General features: G+C 43.7%; 1 protein-coding gene across 1 annotated transcript; it reads right to left on the reverse strand.

Annotated features, from left to right (window-relative positions):
• Window positions 1–8,750: 8,750 nt before the first annotated feature.
• Window positions 8,751–12,386, reverse strand: LOC148812396 (uncharacterized). The gene is made up of 6 exons (XM_088908618.1): window positions 12,344–12,386; window positions 11,845–12,180; window positions 11,116–11,394; window positions 10,605–10,707; window positions 10,129–10,209; window positions 8,751–8,796 (listed from the first exon to the last, which is right to left on the reverse strand). Exons 1-6 carry the CDS (start codon window positions 12,384–12,386, stop codon window positions 8,751–8,753), a joined length of 888 nt encoding a protein of 295 aa, XP_088764744.1.
• Window positions 12,387–23,013: the final 10,627 nt, after the last annotated feature.

Here is a 23,013-nt window from a genome sequence, read left to right on the forward strand (position 1 = left end):
CGTTATGAAGGATCAGGGAGAAATCCCCATCTCTGATCCTCTCTCTGGACAGCTCAGCTCCGTTCTCGAACCCTGGGTAAGTGTGGATTTGTCCTCTGTTGAACTCCAGCACACGGCGGTCGGCGGTCTCCCACTGGATAATCTTCTTCTTCTCAGGAGTGTGTCTGTAGGAGCTCCCATCACAGGGTAGAGCAACTGTGTCCCCATAGAGCCCAGACACAGAGAGGAGAGCAGAGCACATTGGGAGACAGAGGACAGAGACAGAGAGAGACTTCAGCTCCCTTAAAACACACAACAGTGAGACACAGCTCTCTGGATGTAACTGTAACTGCTTGTGGACAGCATTTCTTCACAGGCGAGGGAACAACAACTCTGATCTCTTACCTTGTGAGCAAAACACCGTCAGGACAACAACCAGGACCATCATGATGAGGGACCTGCAATAAGAGTGCAATATGAGTGAAGGAATTAAAGCTAAAAAGAAAACCAGTGTCCAGTGTGGTTTAAATAATCAGTTAAGAAAAATACAAGAGAAGAGAAAGCTCTTTGTAAAAAATGATGAAAAGACACCAGGATCCAGCTACAAGGAGCTGAATTGAACACATAAAATGTACAATGTTGTAATAATTTTCAATATGTTCTTTCACACTAGAACAGCAAGATAAACGTGCACACATTTCTCCCCATATCCCATTTTCATTTTAAGTGCCTTGCCCAAGTATCCAAACCCTTTAAAAGTTTACAAATGTTGCTGGATTACAAAAGACATCTTTTTCCAGTCAGTATTTGGATTGCAAACAGTATGCATTTAAAGATAAAACCAGTTATCTGCTGACAAATATCGTAAAGTCAAAACCCGAAATACAGTGCTTGCAGAAGTATTCAGACCCCACACATTAATATTTGGTAGACATTTTACCACAATAACAGCTTTAAGTCTTTTAGGGTACAGTAGGTGTCTACCAGTTTAGCACACTGGTTAGGAGTGATTTCCGCGCAGTATTACCGTAATGTCCATAATACGAGCTCTCACAATCTGTTAATGCCAGCGAGACAGACTGAAGTACCAGATAGACTTCACGCAGTGATCTCACCCAGAACACTGCACTGATACGACAGTTTCACGGAATAAACTTCTCACCTGAAGAGCTTTCAGATGAAAGCTACTCCTTGATAAAATGCTTTCTTGACCCCGGGCTCTGCCTAAACTCGCTCTGCTTTGATGGAAGACGAATTTCGGCTAAGTGTGAACTGACCGGCGACAGAGGAGCAACAGCTCTCGGATCTCTTCCCCGCTCGTAACACCGTAAAATAAGTTTAATGCTGGTGCAGCTGAGCCTGCTTACCGCAGAACAACAGAGGGCTTCTTATCTTTTTGCTATTGCACATGTAACCTTGTCTTAAGGGGAGCCGGGTTTTAGAACTGGGTACAGCTGTTCACAGCTGCCTTTACGAACTACAACTCCCATAAAAGCACTGGGCAACTTCCGGCACTCACAGCCGAGAGGGGGGGGCAGTCACTTACAGCCGGGGGGAGGAGCTCCTTTCTAAAGTTTATTTTCTAACCTCACGTTTAAACAACAGAATGAGCTCTAATATTACTACAACACACTTTTCACCCAGCGACTCGACACAATTCGCAAACGAGGGTCGGTCTTCATCTGTGACAACCCGCAGCCCCTGAATACACACTTCACAACAAAACTACACGCTGAATCCTTAAACTGAAACGGTGACAGCGGTAAACGAAACTTCAGACCTTTTAAAAAAGCACCTCATTACTTCGGGTTTACGGCTCTTACCTACGAAATCAGAAGAACACCTCGGGAGGATTTGCAGAGATATCTGCTGATCCGGGGTACAGCAGGCTGGCAGCCGGGCTCTATGTCCTCACCCCTGGTTGGTTACTCGTGTAAAGCGATGGGAATCTCCTTCGCTGAAGTTTCGCACCCGGGACAGACCTCGACTCACCTTCCTGAGCCCAGAGACCGGCCGGGTACTGGGGTACTGGAGTAAAGCACTGTGACTCTGTCATCGCACCACTGGTGCTGAACTAACAATCTCACGCCCAGGAGCCGCAGGGAAACATTAAATACCCCCCAGGCTAACCACTCAATGTGGTACAGGACGCGCCAAATCAGCTTTAAGGCTTAAGGAAGGGGAGGGAAAGAACAAGCTTAAAAAGGTGTTTTGCAGTTAAGTGTCCTAAGGCGTGGGTACAATAGGAGTGGTTTGTATGTCTCTGTCCTGAGAGCACTGCTCTACCGACGGATTTCACTTCCATTTCAAGCCCGTGTGCTTTTTTATTTGTTTCTTTAATTTAACGATGTCTCCTACATAGTTTGCCGTTGGGTTTTTTTTTAATGTATGGACTTAATGGCGATGTTCGTCTCTCTATAAAAACAAAAGCGTAATCGCTGTGCTTCACTAAGCACGTTTGTCTAACTGGCTCCTCTTTATTTTCGGGGGATTCATGTGGCTCATTTGTCAAGATATTCATGCTTTACCTGCCTGTAAAGTACTTTTACGGGTTTCTTCAATGATTCTTTTAAAAAAACGAGGCAGGAAACCGTGGTTCTCTACTTGACTCACCCCCCGCTATTTTGACTAAGGAAAGGTTTACTCCTGTTCTGAATTCCTTTTGTTAAAATTAAGTTTTTATTTAAACAATAAATATCAATAAAGTCTTATCTATCTAATCACCAAAAAAGGAGACAGAATAGTGAACTATATACATTAATAGACACTTCACAGCCAGGGGAATTCACAATTGTAAAAAATTACAATTATTGTAAAAATTACAAACATTGTAATAAAGGAAACGTTGATGTTGAGTGGTGCACTGAGGTCTCTGGCGTTACGGGGTTTAAAAACTGCATTTTCTTTTAATTAGGAAACACGTCTCCGTCGGGCAGCATGATAAGAGCTGCACTGTGTCGCCGGGTTGGCAAGAAACTACAGTAGAAGCGAAAGTCAGATTGGAGATTTCCTGTGGACATTTAATATGGATTAAACCTCAGTGGCTTCTTTTTGATTGCTGTGTAGCTTGTAAAAAATCTGTCCCTTTCCTTCAAAAATCGGATTTAAATTCCATTTAGACAAGCAGAAACAAAACCGGTGTATATATATATATCTAAAACACACCAAGTGTCTATAGATTAGTTTTCCTTGGGGGCCGAGACCACATCCCCCATTTAAACTTCAAGTTTTTTACAAACCTTTTTTCAGCTTTAAAAGGTTACTTACCGCAAATCGCCTTTGAGCAAGTGAGCAAAAGTGAAGAACAGACGGGTGATGCCCTTTTTTCCTTTAAGAGGGAAAAAAAAATAACCGGAAAGGAGAGCCCAGATAAAAAAAGTAGTCTTTTTCTGGAGTGAGAACCGTGAACCGCTTTCGAAAACCAGGAGCTGGAAGAACGACTTTGTGAGCCGAGGTGAAGCAAGGATTACACCGGACTCGCTCGCTGTCTAGTGTGGGCAAACTCTCTCTCGCTCTCTCTCGGCTGGTCGGGAGAGTGCAGTGCTGCTGGCAGGTGATAACGGAGAAAGAAATACAGGGCCGTTTATAACTCCGCAAGTCTGAGTGTCTCTGTGTTCGTCCTCACCGAACCCGCATTCGTTACAATATGTCTGTGTGCTCTTGCTTTTTGGCTCTGACAGGCAGCAGATAGACCACAGCGGATTACGGAAATGAAGAGGGTTCAGTCAACCAACAGCATGAATGATCCCCTGCAAGAGACTGAGCACCCCCCCTTCTCCTCCAGTCACTCCTACAGCACGAATGACCCCCTGCAAGACACTGAGCACCCCCCCTTCCCCTCCAGTCACTCCTACAGCACGAATGATCCCCTGCAAGAGACTGACCACACTCCCTTCCCCTCCAGTCACTCCTACAGCACGAATGATCCCCTGCAAGAGACTGAGCACCCCCCCTTCTCCTCCAGTCACTCCTACAGCACGAATGTCCCCCTGCAAGACACTGAGCACCCCCCCTTCCCCTCCAGTCACTCCTACAGCACGAATGATCCCCTGCAAGAGACTGACCACACTCCCTTCCTCTCCAGTCAGAAGGCTCTCACAGCAGCTGGTGTCACTCCACGGATGTGTTGCAGCAGTGTATATTATCATACAAAATAATTAATCGAATTTACCCAGTTAAGACTCTTGTTACCCAGCGATTTAAAATCAATATAGATGACAAATGTGTTTTTTTGTGACAATTGCCCTGAAACTATTCAGCATTTGTTTTGGTTATGTCCCAGGGTAAAAAGTTTCTGGACTAAATTGCAGACTTATAAAAGAGAAACCAATAGTGAAATTTGTTTTGAGGGAAAAAAGATGCTATGTTAAGTTTCAGCCCCATCGAAAACGATATTAAAATTTCGTTTGTAATACCTTGAATTATTCTAATGGCATGTTATTATATACATAAAATGAAGTGGTCTGGGAAGACCCCTTTGCTTGAGCATTTTAAAATGGACGTAAGGGGGTATTTGCAGACTATTTTGAAGTGCAAAAAATATGAGAGCGGTGGGGACATTATTTTTATTTAACCTTTTTTCATAACTTGAATTGATGTAGTAATATGTACCCCCGACGATCTTTTTGTCTTGAATTGTTATACGTACTCTTGTTTGTATTGTAATTTTTATTTTGTTAAGCAGAAAAAAAGCAGTGTATATTAATGTTGGATAGTGCAAAAGAGCAGCATGGGAGGATCTAAAAATTGTAGAAGCTCTTTTTTTTTCCTAAACATGTTTCTGTACCTTGTGTGGTGAAGCTCCAGTTGATGAGGAAGCTGGGTTCCCCCTACAGACAGCACAGTGACCCACTCCAGCTTTTGACTGCTGCTGCTCTTCTCCCCGGGATCTAAAGCTGCCTGCTCAGCTGTGACGCGGCTGTGACCCACCGATATGTTTGACTAAACATCACAACCAACTGTCCGTCTTCATGCAGCTGACGGCAGCACCGAGTGTTGAACTGGATGGGAGATATGAGCTGCACCTTCAACTGGGGACCTTTGCAAATCCTAAGTTATTGTATTACGCTGTTGTGGGATATTATGGTATTATTAATGTTGTCAATTAGTTTTTAATGGAGATTTTTTAATTGCAGGAAGCAGCTGGATGAGGTCACTTAACTGCTCACTAGAGGACCAGACTGGCCAGATAGCCTCTGCCTCTCGGTCTCTGGTCTTGTGTTGGTTTGGGTGGTGGTACCCCACATCACCAAATATATTTCAGAGTTTCCCAGCTGTTCCTGACCCTGACCTTTTCTCTGTTTTCCAGGTGTCATGGTGTCCCGGGACAGGCTGGGAGGAGGTGACTGTGGCTGCACTGACCGCTGAGCTCCTGGCCAAGGAGAGGAGGCCTGTCCAGCAGTGGACAGGAGGAAGACCGCTGAGCTCCTGGCCCAGGAGAGGAGGCCTGTCCAGCAGTGGACAGGAGGAAGACCACTGAGCTCCTAGCACAGGAGACGAGGCCTGTCAAGCGGTGGACAGGAGGAAGACCGCTGAGCTCCTGGCCCAGGAGAGCAGGCCTGTGCAGCAGTGGACAGAAGGAAGACCGCTGAGCTTTTGGCCCAGGAGAGCAAGCTTGTCCAGCAGTGGACAGGAGGAAGACTGTGGGCTGGAGGTGTTGTAGCGCAGGGTGAGGAAGGTGAGAGTGTAGAGAGGAATGAAAGTGCTTTGTATATCACGACTTTCCAACTCTGAATAAAGTTTTCAGAAAACCTTTCATTTGTTTGTGTTCATTAAGTTATTTCTGACATTTGGAATCTAACCAGATGCCCATGGGTCAGTATAAATAGCACCGGGGCCCAGGTTTCAATTGTGAGTGTGTGAGTGTCCTGTGAGGGACTGGTGTCCTGTGATCCCACTACACTCGGAAACCCAGGATCCATCTTACCACCACACTGACCTGCAGGGGAATCTCCCTCAGTTCCCTGGAGAGGTGTCTGGACAAGAGGACCACGCCCGCTCTCTTCACGGAGGTCAAGACCACCGAGATTTCAGGGAGACCGTCTCTGGCCCCTGGGTGCCGGGGTTTGAATACAGAACAGGCTCCGAGGCCCAGATCTCCCAGGGGACCGACTCTTCTCGGCTCGGGGACGAGGAACAGCATCTGTCTGGATCTGAAGGGACAGCGGCTCTCAGACTCCCACAGAGAGATCAGAAAACTGGGACTCAAAGCTTCCGAAATAAGAACGTCTTTCAAAGACAAAGGACAAACAAGCCCCTTGTGTCTTTTCCCCCCCTTTTATTGAAAAATTAAAATGTTTTACAAAAAGGGTTCCAAACAGAACCTTTATCGCTTACTGACACCAGTTCTCTTTTGAACGAAGGCTGTCCTGCCCAGTCTCAGGTTTGGGGAAAAAGTATCTGGAATATCACAGCAGCAGTATTGCATAATCTGGAACATATTTTAAGTGTCTGCTTTGTGATAAAAAAATTACAACTTGGCTTATTGCATCTTCTTCTCCTCTGAATCTGAATTTGATCACGTCTCCATATTAAAGCAACATTCTTTCTCTCAGAACTGGGACATGGCCTCCTGTAACAGTCACAGTTCCCTCATACTGCCAGCACCCAACACAATGACAGCGCTTGAAGAATAAAAGTAAGGCCACCAACAGGAAGAGGATATTGGTAGTTAATGGCTCATTGATGATTCTTTGCCAAGGATCTGCTTCAACCACAGGGCTGGGCAGCTTGTTCCCCACCCCCACCACCCTTTGTGTAAAGAAGAGCTTCCTGCCCTGACTTTTCTGCAGCTGTGTCTGCAGAGAAGCCAGGGTATCGGATTCAACCACACGGCTGGGCAGTTTTGCTTCCCACTCCCACTGCCCACACAATAACCTTTTATGTACCTTGGGTGTGCAATGAATAACACTCACATACAGTACATGGCACATGTATTGAAGCCATTCCAGTGGGGAGCCTGTACAGGCTCCACAGGAAAAGGTAAAGGTTCATTCCACAGCTCAGGGCAAGCTGCAGATCAATAAGGCACAGGAGAACAGCAGGAGCAGGGAGGAGAAGGGCATTTAGCAGGCGGGAATGAGCCCCAACTCGGGGAGAAGAGGAGGAAAGGTCTGGAAAGCCGAAACTTGCAATGGAACTGAACAAACTCCTACTGAACGAAGCCACAAGTGAATCTGCCGGTTTCAGCTTTCCACTCCTCCCCGAGACTGGACGATAGCAGATCTGCTGCACACCCCATCTCTCCTTCGCACCTGGAGACGAGGGCCCCACAGACCCCCCACAGACAAGCTGCAGCATGAACCTTGACCTGCTTTTATAAACAGGCCTAGTCAAAGCCCCGATCTGAAATCTCAAAACTGACAAGAAAACTTAATGTAAATACTGCACAAACCCAGAGTTAAAATCCCTCTGGTTCATATGGCTCCAATAGACACATTTCACAATTAACAACACAACATAAATCTATACAAAGAAAAATTCACAAATACATAGATAAAAAAAAACTTCTAGACAGCTGAAGGTCAGATCTGAACCCTTGTCAGATTTGAAAGCCACATGTATCTGACACTTCAAAACGCCCCAAACCCCTCAGTACAAGCCCCGTACATCCATTCATTCCAATCGTCAACACTGAACATTTTCCACACTCAGTTTGTACAGCAGCAACTGTATCAGTGTGGATGCGACACCCCATAGACAAAAATCCCATCAACGCAAAACCACAAAACCATGAAATTCATATGAAAGCTCAACCACAGGGCACAAGACATGAAAACATGTACCGAAAACATATAAAATTACAAAAAACCTAATAGGTACACATCCAATGGGTATTTTTTATCACACTACAGGGGAAATCGCATCATGGCTTGTAATCTGTTGGCAGCTACACTGGAAACACTGCCACTTGATTACTGACACTCAGCAACACCGTATATCTCCCAGTCCCATTTAATACAGTCTAGATTCTTCTGCAACGATTCATATTATTCAGCAAACCATTTTTAAGAATATTTTTGAATCCCAGAAATTATATTGTTTACCTTCCCATTTTGGGACACTCAGAAGTTTTGTATCCAGAATTACTTCTATATAAGTGCTTTAAAGCTCTTTGAGCAATATAAAAAAATCCTAGGTGTCCAGATTTATACTCTGTGAATGACTGGCATTAACCTGTGCACAAACCAATTCATCATTTAAAAAAAACAAATCTCTAATCAGTGCATAATCAGCCTGGAGTGTGTGATGTTTCCAGTAAGACATATAGAGATGTTGCATCAGTGCAATGATACACTCAAAACACTCAGATCTGATCGATTCAGTGCCGAGTGTAACATAAAAAAACGTCCAAAGGAATGTTCCTAACACACTTCCTTCTAGATATGTGCAAATGAAAATAAGACACATCAATACTGTGAATTCCCTCTGCAGTCTTCTGCTCCCTCTCTCTCCAATTTTTCAGTTATTCCTGAAATCCCACAGGAAACAGAGGCACTTAGGCTTCTGGTAACTTGTGTTTTGGTTCCTGAAAAACAGTGGAGCCAATTCTCCAGTATTAAGTACTCTGTCAGTAAAATGTACAATCCCAGATCAAGATTAGCACTGCAGGGAACTGGGGAGGTATTGATCATGACAGACCGGCGGATCTGAGGAAGTCAGGAGAATGAGGATTTGAGAGAGGAGAGCAGAAGACCATCGCTGTGGAGTCAGACTTGACAGAGTGCAAAGAGCTTCGCACTGTGTCAGTGAATGGCACACACCATAGACCATCACAGACTCCTGCTGGGGTCATCCCTCAGCACCGTGGAGCGCAGTCTGGAGTTAACAGAGGGAGCGACATGTATCAGGACACATGACCACCCCCAGCCTGAAGGGATGTTCCTAACGCACCTCCTTCTGGATATTTGCGAAGGAAAATAAGACTTACATCAATACTGCTGTGCATTCAATTTTGGGAGTTTAATAATCTCCCAAATTAATAAAATTAAGTTAATAAACTCATGAAATCCTTTCCAAAGGACCTGAAGGTGCTTTACATATAGGAGGGCACTGTTCACCCGTGAACCTCAGACTGTTCAAGCTCTGATCTAGCCAGGAATGTGGTCAGGACACTGATTATTAATACTGCTAATCTGGCCATGTTCAACTATTTCAATGGGTCCCTGACTGTCGTGTGGATAAACTACTCTTTTGCTTGACAAAGCCTCTGTCTGGCCCAAGCCAGTCGGGTGCGACGTCTAGGAGGTGTGAGCAGAGGGCCTCTGACAGGTCGCTTTGCTCTAAGGCCAGCAGCATGGAGCCTCACTGTCCTGTCACTGATGCGGGCACTGTGTCTGCCGGCAGTTTCAGCAGCAGTATGGGTGGCAGATCTGAAACGATCTCTCAGATGGACAAGTCTGATGTGTCGGTCCTGCTCTGGTGTGGTCACTCGAGGATGACCGGATCATCTGTCCTGCCTGTCTGCTGAAACCTTCTCTGCAGTCGGGACACAGTGGAGCGGCTTACTCCATAGTGTCTGGCAACGCTGGCACATGACATGCCTGCCTGCAGCATGCCAATGGCCCTCTCCCTTGCTTCTGGTGACATTCGAGGCATTATGGAATGCACAGCAAACTGACTAAGTGTGGCCTTTTTCTTGTAGTGACCTCAGCTTTGAATTAAGGCCTTTTTAAAGGTAACCTGATCAGGCATTGTTCCACCTGGACCTCGTTGGGTAAAAGTGCACCTAACGAGCTTTCATGTGATTGGCAAGTTGCAATGCCTCACTGCACAAGCTGTACTGCTGGTCAGAGGGCTTAAAACAAATTGACAAGCTATAACTATAGGAGGCTGCAAGTAACAGGTTTCTTCCGGTGCTGAAAAGAGAAGAAAGAAAACACAACGTTTCGGCTGTGGAGCCTTCTTCAGGTGTGAGCCGAAAAGTTGTCTTATCTTCTTGTCTTGCTCCTTTGCAGCCTACGCATGCTGACGCAGCTCCCCACCTTAACTACGATAACTATAGTATTCTCATTCCCGAAAATGTTGCACTTCTTTTTCCCCCATCAGTATATTTCTTAAAACGTCCTGTCTGATTGCTCATCCAAGCTAACGAGCCCTGGACTGTACCCCAGTGAGCAGATCAAGGGCTCTGTGCAGCACTGACCCGACCGCAGGCTGAGCTTGGCTCCGGACCAGAGCTTCAGAGCGATGTTCAGATGTTCCCATGAGCTCAAGCTCCCTTTGTCTCGTCTGCAGCACGAACGCTGGGCTCAGGAAGAAGGTGGAGAATTTGACAACAGACTTGCACTGACAGTTTCCTGTCTTGTGTCTGTTGCTGTGTCTCTGCTGGGCTGTGTGCTGGTTTATTCCTATCCACCCCGGAGGGCACCATCAAGCAGAATTTGGATCAGAAACTACCCAAATGTGTCCAAAATATCCCAAGGTGATGGTGAGAAACAAAAATGTGTAAAACTGGTCTGTGCTCCGTTTTTGTAAGACGCCTGTAACCCCACCGTTTTTTTTTCTCAAATATCAGATGCTTTTGATTCTGCACACATCAGTGAGCTTTTCAGATTCCTCAAGGTGTCCGTTTTCTTTATGGTTATTAACAATCTTGCTCTTTCAGCTGACCGGACAGTGGTCACAAGTCCTCACAACAACACTTAACACACCCAATACAGCACATCAGCACAACCAACACTGCAACAGTGATTCCAACAATTGCAGGCCATGACATGGTCCTTGCGTCTGAAAAAAAACAAGAACAGAGGCAATTCAATATAAACAAACCTAGAACAGCAAAATGAAAAATATCCAGCAGCCGGCGTCTGAGACACAGAGCTTTCTACATCAGTAAGGGATCTTGTTGTCAAGAATCACATCCTGAAACATCTCTAATTGCAGCTCAGAACCCGAGAGACGCCATGAGAGGGGCTGGAAAACAAGACAGTCTCACTCTCATATCTGAAACAGCAGCAGATGGTTTCACACTACAGAAGAAAATCAGCACTGAAACAGCTGGAGCAGAGGGCTGATCTCAAGTCAATTTTATTCATGCAGTTGCTTGATTTTGTCTACTGAGACTGAATGACAGAAGACATTTACTTTAGGTGAAGATCAGTTTAACTCATAGTTTTTCCTGTACTAAAGACTCACCTCCCACAGTGACGACCGCAGTGCTGATAATGTTTCCCTGAAGGTCCTTCACTGTGTAGTTGCCCTGATCAGCTGGTGTGAGGGAGCGCAGTGTCAGAGAGTCGTCCTGCACCGACACTCTCTGCTCGTACCCGGGGCCAGGGAGCCCTGCGCTGCTCAGTAAGACTCTGGGAGACTGGGCAGATCCTCCAGGATCAAACAGCACCTCCACATGAGCACCAGTGTGGAGAGGGAGAGTCAGACTGTCTCCAGACCGCAGTGTGAGGACTTCTGAACGAGCTGAAATTCAAGGTACAGAGTAAGACTGATTCATTCAGCAAATTATCAGCCTGAGAGACTCTCCTCCCTGAGGCCTGAACCACATCTACAGCCTGCTGTGTGCACAGAGGGACACTGAGAGGGTCTCCACAGTAGAGACTGATGTTCTCCTCATGCATTGACAAATGATCAGCAACAATAGGAAAAACGCAGTGTTCTCCCAAAATTCCCAGACTCTCCTGAATAGAGAATTCAGCAACGTAACCCGACACCGTCTGAGTTGAGCCCCGGCCATTATAATGAGCTAAAATTTAGCAACAACCCTTTTCTGTGGTTTGGGATAAAAGAAATGTAGAAGAAAAATCAGATATGCCCAAATATAAAAGAGGAAAAACAGCTGTAGGGATCCTTTCTCTTACAGAACCGATTTCCTCTAACTGCTCGGATCACAAGGAAGGAAAAGGAGATTACCTATAACTGATGTGAGCTTCACATCTCCGAGGAATTTCCTGTAGCCATTTTCATCCACAGTTCGACACTCGTAGGTATCTTCATCTGAGAATTTCACATTATGAAGGATCAGGGAGAAATCCCCATGTCTGATCCTCTCTCTGGACAGCTCAGCTCTGTTCTCAAACCCATTGTAAGTTTGGATTCGTCCTCTGTAGAAATCCACCACGTGGCGGTCGGCAGTCTCCCACTGTATAATCTTTCTCTCCTCAGGAATGTGTCTGTAGGAGCTCCCATCACAGGGAAGAAAGACTGTGTCCCCATAGATCCCAGTCACAGGGTCGAGAGCAGAGCACACTGGGAGACAGAGGACAGAGACAGAGAGAGACTCAGAAACACAAGTCAGACATCAGCTCCCTTAAAACAAACAACAGTGAGACACAGCACTCTGGACGTGACTAACTGCTTGTGGACAGCATTTCTTCACAAGCAACTTCACACAACAACTGTGATCTCTTACCTTGAGAGCAAAACACCATCAAGACAACAACCAGGACCTTCATGTTGAGGGACCTGCAATACGATTGCAATATGAGTGAGGGAATTAAAGCTAAAAAGAAAATCAGTGTCCAACGTGGTTTAAATAATCAGTTAGGAAAAAATCAAAGTAAGAATGTTCTTTGTAAAATAATGAAAAAACACCAGGATCCAGCAACAAGGAGTAAATTCTACAAATAAAAAAAGGAAGTTATAATAATGTTCAATAAGTTCTTTCAACACTATAACAGCCAAGTACGTGCACACATTTATTTTCATCCACAGTGCCTTGCAACGGTATCCAAACCCTTTATACGTTTACAAAAGTTGCTGGATTACAAAATATACTCGCACATCTTTTTCCAGTCAGAATGGGGATGGCAAACAGAATAAGCAGTTGCCAAATCTGCTGCCAAATATCGAAAAGTCAAAAACTGAAATATAGTGCTTGCAGACGTATTCAGACCCCACACAGTCTCACAGGGCACAGGAGGTGTGTACGAGCTCAGCACACTGGTTAGGAAAGATGCTCACTCACGGTTATGGGACAGCGCCTGAGGACCACAGATTCTGGCTGGGGTTGAGGTGGGGACTTTGACTTTTATTGACTGGTCCACTCGAGGACATTCAGCTTGTCTTTCTTGAGCCACACACCCATGCTGCTCCAGCCCTGAATGTGGCATCACCGACCTGCTCCCAAGCGTCGGATCCTCAGCAGACTGAAACAGTCCCCCCCAGTGCACGATGCTGCCTCTGTCACGCATCACTGCAGGGACATGGACTGGTCAGCCTAGCGTCACACACAGCTCTTTGAATTTGGGTCCAAAAAGCTCTATCTTGGTCTCATCCAGCTGCAGACCCTTTTCCCAAATCCTAGCTCAATCACGCTTGTGTTGCAAGCTCCAGAGAGACTGTAAGACGGTTCTTTCTGAGCAATGGCTTTTTTCTTACAACCCTCTCATACTGACCGGCGTTATGCCGAGAGAGTTCTGGATATCGTCGACTGACGCACCTTGACTCCACTCTGAGCCCCTGAGCTCCTCAGGTCTGTCAGAGTGACTACTGGCCTCTCAGCGGTATGGCTCATGTAGCGGAGCTGGTGTGGTGATGTCAGCGCCCTCACTGCGCGTAGCAGGGTCCTCAGCTGCCTGGGCTGGGGGAGGTCTCCTTTAGCTCGCGCGGTTGGTGCCCTGTTGCGTTACGCCGGAGACCCAGGTTCGCGCCCCAGGTGTTGCGGGACGGAACGGGTGGCGGAGGGCACGAATCCGCGCAGAACCGCTATGTTACACTCACAACTTGCTCCTTGTTCAGAGGCTGCGTTTCGAGCAACAGCCTTTTCCAGGCACGGTCTGGGTGGTGTGAAACAGCTTTCCCTTCTTGATGACTGAGCCAGCAGTGCTCACCAGGCTTTCCAAACACTCTGATATTTTTCAAATCCTTTTTTCCTAATCTACTCATTCCTATCCTTCAAAAAAACGAGCTCATCCACCATCAGCTCACGATTTAAGTAGGACTTTTAATACCCATCGACTGAGTCGCACTGAGCTTTGGAACGATAATAAACCACACCCTCAACTCGGACAACCACGAATAAACCTACTTTTATCTCCAATTTCTGGTTTCAAGACTTAGCACATATTTACCAACCCCTTTAAAAAACAAGCACATCCACCATCAGCTTACGATGTTAGAGGAAAAAATGAAAGAACAAGCAGAGTAGAAATAAACCCGTCTCACAGAGGGGAGTTTCCAGTTTCCTGTCCTAAGAACACAGCTCTAGCGAGGGACTTCACGCTGTTAAAAATGCGGCTTACAAATGCAGCCTGTGTGGCTCTGTTATTGAATCCTTTATTTCAGCGATGGCTCATAAAGTTTAAAGTTGATTTTTTTTTTCATGAGGACATAATCAGGTCTTAAATCTTGCGATTATCGAGATGAAGCTAATTCAAAAGCCACCGGGCTTTATATATATATAATAAGACGTACATGTAGGATAATGAACAAATTTGTTAAGGGGTTTATGCTGTGTGATCCCTGCCTGCAAGGCGGGTGTCCCCATCTGGGACAGTTAAAGGTTTCTGGAATGTGATGTTTAAAAAACCGGGGACAGAAAACCGCACTCAGAACGACAACGGTTGACCCTGAACTTGTCTCTCTCTATTTTCCAGGTGTCATGGCGGACAGCAGTGGACAGGAGGAAGACTTTCAGATTTTTCAGAATGAATTCACTTTGTATTCCACTCTCTAAATAAAGTTTCCGGGAAACCTATCTCGTCTCTCTGGGCTCATGAGTTTATTCTGGAGCTGTTCTGTGGTCTACCCAGGTGCCCTGGCCCAGTGTGAGGGGTTCTGGGGAATATCCATCATCACCTTCACTGCAAACTGGGAGTGCAGCCAGCCTGTCTCCTGCCCCAGTCCAACAAACACACCTGCACAGCCAGCACAGTCCTGAACCTCACTGAACTGCACCGGGATCAAACCAGTTCAAAAAGACAAAGAGGCCTCAAATAGAAGATCTGAACAAACTCTGTGATGAAGAACTCCACTACAAGACAAGCCGGGAGATACAGGGATACTACCAGGCTGGGAGCAAGATCCTTAGCACTCCCCAATTAAAAAACACATAGAACAGTAATTTCGGCTTTTAACACAGATGCAGCCATATTCACTACGATTCTTGTATCTATGTAGCAAACAAGTATGTAGAGGCTGTGTGCAGACCTAGAAGAGAGATCAGTGCTGTTGATATTCACAATGTGAGGATTCAGAGATCTTTATAAACCCTGCAGGCCTGTGTGTTACTGTAGTTTCTAACCCCAGTGGCTCAGAGAGAGCAGTGCTGTTGATATTCACACTGTGAGGATTCAGAGATCTCTATAAACCCCGCAGGTCTGTGTGTCACTGTAGTTTCTAACCCCAGTGGCTCAGAGAGAGCAGTGCTGTCAAAATTCACACTGTGAGGAGTCAGAGATCTCTAGAAACTCTGCAGGCCTGTGTGTTACTGTAGTTTCTAACCCTAGTGGCTCAGAGAGAGCAGTGCTGTTGATATTCACACTGTGAGGATTCAGAGATCTCTATAAACCCTGCAGGTCTGTGTGTTACTGTAGTTTCTAACCCCAGTGGCTCAGAGAGAGCAGTGCTGTTGATATTCACACTGTGAGGATTCAGAGATCTCTATAAACCCCGCAGGTCTGTGTGTTACTGTAGTTTCTAACCCCAGTGGCTCAGAGAGAGCAGTGCTGTTGATATTCACACTGTGAGGATTCAGAGATCTCTTTAAACCCCGCAGTTCTGTGTGTTACTGTAGTTTCTGACCCCAGTGGCTCAGAGAGAGCAGTGCTGATATTCACACTGTGAGGATTCAGAGATCTCTAGAAACCCTGCAGGTCTGTGTGTTACTGTAGTTTCTAACCCCAGTGGCTCAGAGAGAGCAGTGCTGTCGAAATTCACACTGTGAGGAGTCAGAGATCTCTAGAAACTCCGCAGGCCTGTGTGTTACTGTAATTCATAACTTCCTGTCGAAGTAGCCGAAGTGAAGGCTCTGAAAACAAACCTCTCTGAGACTCACAAATCACAACGCAAGCTTTTCCATATACCTAGGACATTTATTAAAAACGGTATTGACGTTCCGAAATGAGCCAACTTCACCGTGGTACAAGAGAAAGGAAAACGTTTTAGCTTTGATCCCTCCGAATCAAGCGCTCGATGCGTCAATGGAGGTCACGCTCAACCGAAAGTGAAAGTAATTTTTAAAACGAGTGCGAGGTAACCTAAAACTCACTCGTTTCTCTATTTTCTTTGGCGGTCTGGGGTAAGCGATAGAACATTTTTATCTTATGTAGTTAGACGACATATATCCAACACTTTCGGCGCAAAACGTGTTGAGCTCAACCGCTGCGCCGCCAGTTACTTAACACGACGGCGACCTGGTGTCCTTCGCTTCCGGGAAGACGCCAGATGTGACCTCACGTCATACGAACCCAGTCGCTCAAACTTGATATTACGTGACGTTTTTCCAAAATGGTATATGGAAGACATTTATTTATTACTTAATCTGGTATTAAGACTGGCAGATATCACAGTCACAATACAGAATTGTCTTATGCGTCTCCCATCTGCAGTGCTTATAAGGTGGAAGGTTGACTGTATTGGTGGCATAATGGTTTACAGATGCAGCCATTCAAAATGCGTGAGGTATTTCGCGGCATACCCCGGTGGGCGTGTCACAGTATCACGCGGTATGACGCAGTTAACGTGGTGTCACGTGGTTAACTATCCGGCGTCGCCTTGTAAAACCGCCAGGGGGAGCTTAACCTCTCATGTACAGCATTTGAGCCTTTAATTTTGAACTGTGTATTACAGCATGTTAATCATCAGTCATTAAAATGTTGGTATATTTTATGAAAGCAAGATTGCTCAGTTGGACAAAAGTACACAGCCTACCTTTATCATAAATATTTATGCATCAAAGCCTTTACTGAAGATATTACTAATAGTATTAATAATGGATGACTTTAGACAAGCTGTATACTCAAAGTATAATTTCTTTAGCACATTTGTACAAGCACTTGGAATCTGTCCAAGCCATACTTTGTCAGGCATTTTGTTTTACTTCAACGGGCATAAAAACTTCCTTGCTTTTAACAGGGCGTTTCATAATTTCTAACTACGAAAATGATTTAAAATGCGACACTTATCATTCAACTAGAGCTTAAAATATCACAAGGATCCTCAAGAGCACAGCAAAGAGTGTATTAAAAGACACTTGTATTTATCAACGCTTTCTTTTCCGTATACCAGATTTTATGGAACCACTTCAGAGGGGTGTCAGCCAGTCAGATTCCAGGATTCGGCACTTTAAAGGAAAAATACACACCGGTATTCCATTTCTCCCTAACGATTTTAAGCATCGAAGTATTTAACTAGCATGTGAAATAGCGTGTGAAAAAGTGGTAGTTTTAAGCTTTTCTGCTAATATAATATGGAATCGATATTGATTTAAATCGTGTTCTGATTTAAATCGCAAACGCGTGTTTAATTATATGTGTTTTTTAATCATAATCAGGCTAATGCAACATAAATTGATACAGTATCTTTGTCTTCTAAGCATCTTAATAAACTTTCAGCATAGCTTTCTACCCGTCAAGATTTATATTTCTTGGGATTTTGGGATCAAACGTGGAAGGATTAGATTATAATCGTTTTTATTTGTCAAATACGTGATTGTATTTCTGAATGTTATGTGACACCTACAGTAGTTCACTGCTTTAAATACATCGAATTAAGAAAGTTATGTGTAGCACTTTAGATCTTTTTTCTGAACCAGGGAAAATCTGATCATGTTTCTCTATAACAATAATAAAAAAAACTTTATTTTACATATCGCCTTTAAAAGTGGCATCTCAAAGCAATACAGTAGATCGAAAAACAGTTAAAAGGGACCAGATTAAATACCAGACAATCGCAAACGCATTTTCAATAAAATTATTTTATTCATTCAGCAGTTTGTGAGAGGAACATCCAGCAGGGAGAGACACACACACCGGTTTTCATTGACAAAATTGTTTTTTTTCAATTCCTTTTGTCTAACAGGAATGTTTTGTTTGTGGACAAACTGTTAGACAAGAGGAAAAGACCGCCTCCTCCTACGAAGCATTAATCGCGTATCTAAGGAAAATTGCAGTATACCTTTGTTCATGCACATCATTATACAGTACAGTATCTCAATTTGTATTTCGATAAAAAAAATCGTTTGCCCAGCCACTACTGTTGTTATTGTTTTTATCCTGTAAAGCGTTTTCTTTTTCTGCGTTTTCCATTTCCTTTTTCTGATCACTCGCTTTCTGGATACACATCTCACCTGTCCTGTTCTTTGTTTTCCTGGTTTGCTGATTATGCCTGCTGCGGTCCACTCCTACCCTCACACCTAAAGAATACTATTTTAAATTTCTTGGCGCAGTTCATTAACCCTTGTATGTGCTGTCCGCGCCCAAAATGCAATTAAAAAAAAGTAAAAAACCGCGCTCAAAATGCAATTTAGAGCTTAATAAGATACACTCCACAGGCAAAATTAAAGACAAAATTAAAGACGATTAAAATCTGTAATCTTTCCACTTGTACTGTGAGTCATCGGACAGTTTCTGCTTTGTGTAAGGATGGTGAGAAAGCTGTGTTCAATGTATTTAAGGGACTCAGAAGTAAAAGAAGATGCTTCATATTGCGTGACTAATTTTAAAAACCAAGTTATAAATGCAGACGCTCCCTCGGTGCCGCGCCGGGTGTAAATATCAAAGTATACATTCCCAACAAGAATTGTACCCATCTGTCAAACAAATAAAACACCTTGAATTGAATTGAGGGAGAGATGGGGGTAGTGGGACAGAGATACTGTAGACAGACTCAAGGCAAATAAGATACTTATGGGTACGCAGGCATTCACGACAGCAACATACGAAACGTTTGCACGTACTGTATAGTTAAGTTATTACTTGGTTTTCAAAGTGCAACGAAATACAATATTGTTGTTGCTGCTGTTCTGGTTGTTTTTATCCCGTAAAGCGTTTTGAGAAGCCACCTTTAAAGGCGATATATACTGTAAAACCACTGATTCTTATGGAATGTGCTCCGCAGGAGATTCAAATTTTTATTTATTTATTTTTTAATCGCGTATCTTAGGAAATCTCAGTATAACTTTGTTCATGAACAGTGGCATGTTACATTATCATTCGTTTTTTTAACAAGGCTCGCCAGCTAATGTGAATCGAAACCTGTCTTGCTAGCTTTTAAAGTCGTGCATGTGTAAACTGTACTAGAGGGCATGCAAGTTACTCTGCCCCTTTCAGCGGCAGGGAGTCCCTCTGCTGCAACACACAGCAGACAGAACGGGAGACTATTGCCTTTCATATCTGACACCAGTGAAGTAAAAGGGGTGTCTAAAGGGGTGATTTTAGACCACATTTTAGTTACTTTATTTTGTTTACTTTTAACATTTCTGTAATTTACAGTAGATGTCACAATAGAAGCCCGAAGCCTATTATACTCAGTCTAGCCTTGGATCCTCTGAGTCCCTTGACTCAGTTATTGCATATTAATTTCTTGAGATACGCGATTCCATATTATATTCCCTTTTAATCAAATTCTAAAAGTATGCTTGTTGACTCCGGTATCGCGTTACTTAAAGACTTCGATGCTTAAAATGTTTAGGGAGAAATGGAATACTGGTGTGTATGTTTTCTTTAAAGTACCGAGACCAGCCATATACTGAACGTTTAAGTTCCAAAATTAATATCGTTTATGGACTTCACACGCGTTGCAGTATGCTCCTATTCTTTTTATGCTCAGGCACTAAAATCTCCCTTCTGCTTTGTGTAAGGATGGTATCAAGAGCAATCTTAAGTGGTGAGAAAGCTGTGTTCAATGTATTTAAGGGACTCAAAAGTAAAAGAAGATGCTTCATATTGCTTGACTAATTTTAAAAACCAAGTTATAAATGCAGACGCTCCCTCGGTGCCGCGCCGGGTGTAAATATCAAAGTATACATTCCCAACAAGAATTGTACCCATCTGTCATGCAAATAAAACACCTTGAATTGAATTGAGGGAGAGATGGGGGTAGTGGGACAGAGATACTGTAGACAGACTCAAGGCAAATAAGATACTTATGGGTACGCAGACATTCACGACAGCAACATACGAAACGTTTGCACGTACTGTATAGTTAAGTTATTACTTGGTTTTCAAAGTGCAACGAAATACAATATTGTTGTTGCTGCTGTTCTGGTTGTTTTTATCCCGTAAAGCGTTTTGAGAAGCCACCTTTAAAGGCGATATATACTGTAAAACCACTGATTCTTATGGAATGTGTTCCGCGGGAGATTCAAATTTTTATTTATTTATTTTTTAATCGCGTATCTTAGGAAATCTCAGTATAACTTTGTTCATGAACAGTGGCATGTTACATTATCATTCGTTTTTTTAACAAGGCTCGCCAGCTAATGTGAATCGAAACCTGTCTTGCTAGCTTTTAAAGTCGTGCATGTGTAAACTGTACTAGAGGGCATGCAAGTTACTCTGCCCCTTTCAGCGGCAGGGAGTCCCTCTGCTGCAACACACAGCAGACAGAACGGGAGACTATTGCCTTTCATATCTGACACCAGTGAAGTAAAAGGGGTGTCTAAAGGGGTGATTTTAGACCACATTTTAGTTACTTTATTTTGTTTACTTTTAACATTTCTGTAATTTACAGTAGATGTCACAATAGAAGCCCGAAGCCTATTATACTCAGTCTAGCCTTGGATCCTCTGAGTCCCTTGACTCAGTTATTGCATATTAATTTCTTGAGATACGCGATTCCATATTATATTCCCTTTTAATCAAATTCTAAAAGTATGCTTGTTGACTCCGGTATCGCGTTACTTAAAGACTTCGATGCTTAAAATGTTTAGGGAGAAATTGAATACTGGTGTGTATGTTTTCTTTAAAGTACCGAGACCAGCCATATACTGAACGTTTAAGTTCCAAAATTAATATCGTTTATGGACTTCACACGCGTTGCAGTATGCTCCTATTCTTTTTATGCTCAGGCACTAAAATCTCCCTTCTGCTTTGTGTAAGGATGGTATCAAGAGCAATCTTAAGTGGTGAGAAAGCTGTGTTCAATGTATTTAAGGGACTCAAAAGTAAAAGAAGATGCTTCATATTGCTTGACTAATTTTAAAAACCAAGTTATAAATGCAGACGCTCCCTCGGTGCGCTGCTCTGGTGCGCCGGCTGTTACACAGTGCCTGTCTGCCGTAAGCGTTACAATATACATACCCAACACTGCTTGTACCCATCTGTCATGCAAATAAAACACCTTGAATTGAATTGAATTGAGGGGAGAGGGGGGGAATACTAAAGCCAATACTGGCTCAATACCCTCAATGGGCTTTGACGTGCTAATGCGTTGGTTTAACAGTCCGGGTGTGGCAGGCTTCCAATGTCAACTCGACTCGATTGGAAGACAATGAACGTATTTTAGCCCTAAATGAATTAATAGCAAACATGGTTTACATAAAATACATTTTTCCAAGAAAGTTTATAATAATACGATCTATAGTTGAAATCTGAGCCTACTTTAAAAATAAAGGAAAAGCATTTTCAGAGAGTAATCATGCTGTGTTTATGTAGAAAAAGCGATTAGGTTTACGAGCAATCTAATTACCTATTCGCTTAAAACGCTATTAAAAATTTACTCTGTTGCACACACACACACAATAGAAGCAGGCACCGCTGTCAGAAGGGAAGATATGTTCAAAATATCGCAAATATCGATCATGTTGCGATATTTTGAAATATAAAAGTCAATTGATTGTCCATAATATCGCTATTCTATTTTTTCGAAGAAATGTTTGTTAAAAGAAAAGACCAGCACCAGCTGGATTCGAAAACACAACCTGTCAGCTGGTAGTCACGTCTACAAGACAGCTCACATGAACAGGCAGGCGAAACAGCCCTACACAGCCCTGTCGCAGCACACGAATACCATTATTAAATTCTTTAGATACGCGATTCCATATTATATTCCCTTTTAATCAAATTCTAAAAGTATGCTTGTTGACTCCGGTATCGCGTTAGTTAAAGACTTCGAAGCTTAAAATGTTTAGGGAGAAATGGAATACTGGTGTGTATTTTTTTCTTTAAAGTACCAAGACCAGCTATACACTGTATGTTTATGTTCCAAAATTAATATCGTTTATGACCTTCACACGCGTTACAGTATGCTCCTATTCTTTTTATGCTCAGCTACTAAGATTTCCCTTCAGTGGTAAAATTCAATACCTACAACGGGCACAGCAAAGACGTTTACTGTCTTTCTACGACAGACCAACGGACCACGAGTGCCCCTGTCGGTCAACCAATCACGTACTGCGGTGCCCCGCGTCATCTTGCGTCATACTGAGCGACGTCACCTGCGGTACGTGTCTGTAACGCGCACTTTGAATGGCTGCATCTGTACGTCACTAACTTGTAACACTAAGGTCGGGTGTTCAAATTTAGCTGTCGCCATGAGTTTAGAGCGGAGTGGTGGCTCTGTTTGCCGGTTCGAATCCCGCAATTGGCAGAGGAATCCTACTCCGTTGGGCCCCTGAGCAAGGCCCTTAACCCCAACTACTCCAGGGGCGCTGTACAATGGCAGACCCTGCGCTCTGACGACTTTGCGAAAAGACAAGTCCTCATGCAATAAATTGTATAGGGCTAATAATCTGATCTGCGCTAGATGACTCTATAGGGCTAGCAAAGTGATGTGATGTAATGTTAATGAAATGCAGTTATTACTTAAACTCCATTAGAAAACATGAAAATCACAAGGCAGAAACAGAAATTGGGGACAGAACACGTGCTCCTTTACATTATTTTTTCCCTTAAAAGAGGAGTGTAACGATATTGTTCTGTTGTTAAAGTCAGTGCAACTTTGCACGGGACAATATTATTACAAATGTAACGCAATATATGAATATCGAAGTTGGCAATACTGTTCACAGATGAACTATTGTGTTTCAATGTAATGCATTTCTCGTCTAAACGAGATTTTTTTCTCCGTGGCGCTAATAAGCTTTCGTAGCCACTAGGGGGCGTGAGAGTGTCAATCTTTTTATCATGAGGAGTGAAGAAA

Source organism: Atractosteus spatula (assembly GCF_055471065.1).
Source record: "Atractosteus spatula isolate fAtrSpa1 chromosome 10 unlocalized genomic scaffold, fAtrSpa1.hap1 SUPER_10_unloc_3, whole genome shotgun sequence".
Taxonomy (NCBI): domain Eukaryota; kingdom Metazoa; phylum Chordata; class Actinopteri; order Semionotiformes; family Lepisosteidae; genus Atractosteus; species Atractosteus spatula.